General features: G+C 32.0%; 1 protein-coding gene across 1 annotated transcript; it reads right to left on the reverse strand.

The window, feature by feature from the left end:
* Nucleotides 1-2,451: 2,451 nt before the first annotated feature.
* LOC112000124 (putative expansin-B2) lies at nucleotides 2,452-5,389 on the reverse strand. Its single transcript, XM_024032234.2, has 4 exons — nucleotides 5,027-5,389; nucleotides 4,803-4,915; nucleotides 3,262-3,455; nucleotides 2,452-2,991 (listed from the first exon to the last, which is right to left on the reverse strand). Exons 1-4 carry the CDS (start codon nucleotides 5,199-5,201, stop codon nucleotides 2,664-2,666), a joined length of 810 nt encoding a protein of 269 aa, XP_023888002.1. The 5' UTR covers nucleotides 5,202-5,389; the 3' UTR covers nucleotides 2,452-2,663.
* Between the last annotated feature and the right edge of the window lie 639 nt (nucleotides 5,390-6,028).

Consider the following 6,028-nt stretch of genomic DNA (forward strand, 5'->3'; position numbering starts at 1 on the left):
AAAATAAAACCTCTCTGGCCTTTGTTGTTCAAGTGATTTGTAAAGAAAAGTCCACTGTAAAATAATGAATGAGAATGAAATTCTTCTCGTCTATGACCTTCTTTTAGAAACCCTTTGATGGAGAATAAATGCTTTTCTAGGCCAAACTGCAAACCAGTTCAATTTTAACTTTGATTCTTTATTTATACCTCTTCCATCTTGAATTGTCAAGTGAGTGTTCCCCAAAAGCAACGTCTATTAACCAAATAACATTTTAAATGATTTTTCACAAATACACCCTTAATAGGATGGGCCTTTATCAATTACTCTTGTTATTGTTAAATAAAATGAGAGTTCTAAGTATGTTGGGAAATGTGAAGAACCTAGTGGTTCTTATTGTATGGTTAATACCTCATTGTATTGGGTAATGTTAAAAACATAGTGGCTTTTAATGAGGACTAATAGGAATTGTAAGGGAATGTATGAGGATTGTAGAAGAATTGACTTAATTTAAGGTAGTCATCTTCTATAAAGAAATATTAAGAGAGAGGATATGCACTAAGTAAGAAATTGGTTTATTCTTCAACATTAATTTAATGTTGAATTACAATAATGTGTTTATAGGAAATTAGTTCTAATGTCATTGGTTCACATGGCTTAAGATAATTGACTAGTGAACATGTGCTCTAAGAATTAGGTCATGTGTTAAATTAGCTACATGTGCTCAAATCCTAACAAACTTATAATAATCGCAATTAACTAAAGGGCCAATATATGTAACCAACTAAGTAACTATTAATTGAAGTGATGGAACTATAAAATTATTAGGATATTTAATTGAATATGAGATTCTTAACAGGGAATCGCATGTAGTGTTGCATCCATAATACCTTTTAGAAGTACAAGACATCCTCTCGCGCTAGATTTAATGAGAATTGATTATTCAGAGTATGACATTTGTGAGATGGGTATTTTTGTTAAAGCTCAGTCTGTTGTTTCAACTCTCATGGCTATATGATGCAAGTCATTAATTTTTTTAGGGGTGGTGGGGAAGGAAGGAGACGTGGTTGAATATATCTTCCTTTTGTTTTTCAGTGATATAATAAACAAATAATAAATATATTTTTTTATATAAAAAATGTCAAATAGAAAATTATGATTTTTAATATTTCATTAAGACTTTGCCTCACATTAGCACCCTCAAATTCAATAACAACATACAAAACCAACTTACCAACATCATGTAGTAGAACTGAAGCATACAACTTACTAAACGAAAAAGACAAAAGAGAATCCAAAGAAAACAGCCATAGAAAATTAGGAAAAAATCTTATGTACTCCCAAAGTATGAAGAAATTGTGCTCTCTTTTTTTACATTCATAATAAACCCTACCATGAATTTAATGAATAAACCCTACCATGAATGTGAGAAGAATAAACATCATTCTTCATGCTCAAGACCTTATTACAAACCATTGAACTCTATTAAAAATGGTCATCAATGCTAATAATTAACAACATTGATTTTGACTGAGAAAAATAATAATAATTGTCTTAGTCCCATAAATAAATTCAAAAAAATAAATAAAATAAAAAATATTATATATAAAAAATAAAAAAAAAATAAAAACCTTAGTCAATCACAAATACAGTCCTTATGAGAGAGATTCTTTTTTTTTTTTTCTTTTTTTTCTTTTTTTTTGGTGGTCTTCTAGATAAATAGGGAGGGGAGAAGGTGCGCTTCTCCAGCCACCTTTTTTCAACCCAGGACATCATAGAAGACATCAGTACTACTAAAATATCACTCCAACTTATTTTAGTTTTTGTTAATAAATGACCCAAAGAGTAAAGACATAAGTAAAACTGCATTTAATACTCTATTATTAAATTAATAGTGAAAACTCATTTCAAGAAAATTCTTAAGTACTCCAGAGTAAGAAGAAATCTTCTCATGTTCATGTGGACTCCACCATAAATTTAATAAGTAAACCCCACCTTAAATGTGACATGAGGAAACACAATTTTTCGTACTTCAGAAGTACCTAAGAATTACTTTTCGTTTCATAATAGGTCAATTATTAGATATTAAAATAAGTAATGGGTTTGCTTATGTGTAAAAATAAATTTTAGTTTTTTTAATATTAAAAATGTTGTCATATCATTTAAAAATGCTACATATCAGTCTATTAGCCACATAAGCATTAAAACTAGCAGCAATTAACCGAATAACTAATAACCCTCGTTTTTTAAACTTGACAGACCAATGGTGCTAACTTGAAACTTGAGGGGACCAAATTAAAATGATCGCTTGACAAACTTGAGAAACTAATAGTGTAGTTTGGCCTATATAATAATTAAATAATTCTAATAAATTCCATGTGAAGTGTGAACCACGTTAAATTTCCAAATGGAGAAAATCTAAGACATAGTAACATGATAAATGTAGAGAAAAATAATAATAATCAGAGGGAGGAAAAAAAAAAAGATTCCTGGTCATTTTTTTGCACAGAAGGTAAGTCTATAGTATTCATAGTAGGTGTACAAAGACAAACATGAAGTCATTTAACTATAAGCTGACTTTTAATTCATCTTCACCGTAAACATAAAGCTACAAATATTTTTCATTATCTTTGTTTTTTTCCACCTCCTTTAGCTAGGACCAAAGGCAAGCATATTATTTAGGATTAGAAGTTGACGACTGATCGATAAGTTTGGCCTGGTTGCCAACCAGCTGGAATGACATTGTTAGCTACAACAGTGTTTCCGGACACGGCCGAGGTCAAGCGGATGGAGAAAGGAGCTTGCAATGTTGAGCCTGAATTAAGTTTCCAAACTGCACCCCATGATTCCTGCATGGAAAGCCATGTGCTTGAGTCAACTGCCTGTTTAAGGTCAACTGCAGATACGTCTCCATCTCCATCTTCATATTCAATTAGGGAAGCAAAGTAATTGGAGTTGGAGCCAGAATCAACGTGAAAGGCTATGGACACACCCGGATAGTTGCACTGAACTCTGCATTATTCCAAACCATAGTTTTAGTCATATTAGACAAGAAGATAATGAAATGACAATTGACAAAAAGAAAATGTTGAGAAAGTTAAAAGAATGATAATATAAAGTCAAAATATTTGAAATTGAGCAACAATCTCTTGCAATTGACATGGAGACCATGCCAAAATGTGGACTTTCAAGGACATGAGTTGAAGCATTTTGTCACATTTCAAGAAATAAAATGTACTATTTATTTATTTATTCCCTTAGCCTCTCTCTCACGGCAATTACCTTGTATATTGAATTTGCAAGACTCCAGCATTGCGTAGTTGATCTTCTTGACCAGAAATTGCCATGGCTCCAAAAGCAGTACCGCTTAAATCAAAATGAACAGACTCTGCGACACATGGACCACTAGGGCACTCATCAGTGATAACGACAGTCACCGGATTCCCCGAGCATGCCTGATTCGCCGTACACTTCACCTGAAATCAACCAATACGTACAAGATTATTTTGTGAGGTTCACACTTCTATACAATTTTCACTTCCTCCGCCTTCACTCCTCGAGTCCAAATCTTCTGTCCCACTTTTCCTGCTCCACTCTATACTCCACCAATAAATGCTTGTCACGTGTTCACCTAATTAATTAAATACTACTATTAATTAATAACTGTAGTATTAATAAGTCAATAATGATAATATTTAATTAATTAGGTGAACACGTGGCAAGCATTTATTGGTGGAGTATAGAGTGGAGCAAGAAAAGTGGGACAGAAGATTTGGACTCTTCACTCTCACCCTTTTTTTCTAGTCTTCTAATCCATTTTGGTAGCTAGTAACAAAGACTATATGTTACTGAACTCTATATGGTTCTTGATACTCTTTTTTTTTTTTTAACTTAAATTATTTGAATTTAAATTAAGAAAGGAAGTTTTCAAAACTAATACTATTTTATGTAGAAGACAATAAATTAAATGATACTTCTTAACAAGTTGAATTTTTTTAAACAAGGCAAGGCATAATAATAAATTGGAAAAAGTTAGATTACAAACATGCTTGGAGTCATTAGTGGCAGAGTCAGAAATATTCTTCTTTATATATATATATATATATATATATATAACATTAATAAAATATAATATATTGTTAATTTCTTACCATGAAGTCAACGTTTATCCTTTCTTCTAAAAGGAAAAAAATAATGGTCATATCTCTAATTTTTTAAATGAAAAGAAAAAAGAATGTATTTATAAAAAATATTTACTTATATATCTCTATGATGTGCTAATATGGTATAAGAGTAATTAGAGAAAAGAAACATTACATAAATAATGTATAAATGTTTCTATATATTTGAATACATTAAATACAGTTTGAATTAATGAGTAATTTATAGTATAAAAATAATTAGAGTAAACAAAATCTACATTAATCATATAAATAAATGTGTTACATGTTTTTAATAAAATTTAGGGGGAAAATTATTTAAATTTATATTGAAAATTACTTTTTTTTTTTTTTACCAAAAATAAAGATAGAAGAGGGATTTTTGAAATTTCAAGGGGGCCATGGTCCCCCTAGGTCCCCACTCCGTCTATCCTTGGGAGCCTTTTTCTTTCAACTAAATATGCAAAAATTAAAGAAATCATTCATATGTAGTCTTAGTCACATAAATATTTTAATAAATCATGTATCTTGTTTAAATAATACACGTGGATAGTCATATAATTCATCACGCAATAAGTTAAAAAAGATGAGTCCAAGCAAGTTTAGAGCCAAACTTTATCCAAGTAAATCTATACTTTTCCAAAGAAACATAGGGGCTTGCACCTGATAGCAAGCTCCACATCCTTTGCCTGAATTGTATAAAGAAGGGCCTCCAGCAGACACCCTTGAAGAGAATGGTGCTTGGTCTACGGCAGTTCCATATCCACAAGCACCCCCTACAAGAAAAAATTATGAAAAATCAAGCACATTGTCTGGAACAAATGTCATATTTTGCACAAATATTGTATCAATATGTGATATAGTAAGCTTAATTTGTTCTCATTTACCATCACTCCCGGCACCTGTGGGGCTTCCATACCAGGTTGCACCCGCAGGTGACCAACTAGTGCTAGATTGAAGCTTAGAGACATTAAGCAGCTTGGGGTTGAAGGCAGAGGTAGGATTCAGTAAAAGAGAAAAGAGGACTAGAAGAGTAAAGAGAGAGAATGGAACAAAAGCCATTATCACAATGTGTTCGAAGAACCCCCAGTAAGTTGAGCCTATGAAAGTTATGGTTTCTGGCTTGAATTGATCGAGTTAATGTGTCTGAGAGGAATGGCTTGGTGGTATTTATAGGCAGAGGCCTGTGCTTGGTTTCTACTGCTTCCAATGATCACATGGCACGTGTCATTAATTACAAGAGCATTTGAGTTTCATTTTTAATGCAGGAGGGAAGCCTAGTTTGTCCTCCATCAATTTTCTTAAGCAACAAGCCAACGAATTTGAATGAACATATCCTTCACGTATTTATCACCATGGTGCAATGGTCGGGTACCCTTGAATTTGTTTTTTACGAAGTTAAGGATATGGGCTATTCCATATCATAGCATACCGTGACTTCAGCATAATTTTGAGCTTGTTAATAAAATTTTCTATAATATTTTGTTCAAGTAAAACACAGGCTATGACTTTGTAAGTAAGTATATATATATATATATATATAATTCCATTACTAAAAAAGAAAATATTAATGGCGTCCTGCACTGTCCAAAATGACCAAACCCCACATAGACAACAGCCTCCTGACCTTTTTGCACTTGTTCAACTACTGTGAAACCCTAACATAAAGAATTTACTGGTGTGTGTACAAATTTTCCTTTTCTTAAAAAAAAAAAAAAAAAAAAAAAAAGGAAGGGAAAATGGAGAATTGATGGGTTGAATCCGAAAAAAAAAAAAAAAAAAAAAAAAAGGAAGGGAAAATGGAGAATTGATGGGTTGAATCCGAGCTCACTCTTTGGGGGCGTTTGGTTCGCTATGATATACTTTAATGTGATGTACATTAAGTTGAT

The sequence above is a fragment of the Quercus suber genome, unplaced genomic scaffold (genome assembly GCF_002906115.3).
Source record: "Quercus suber isolate HL8 unplaced genomic scaffold, Cork oak 2.0 scaffold_629, whole genome shotgun sequence".
Taxonomy (NCBI): domain Eukaryota; kingdom Viridiplantae; phylum Streptophyta; class Magnoliopsida; order Fagales; family Fagaceae; genus Quercus; species Quercus suber.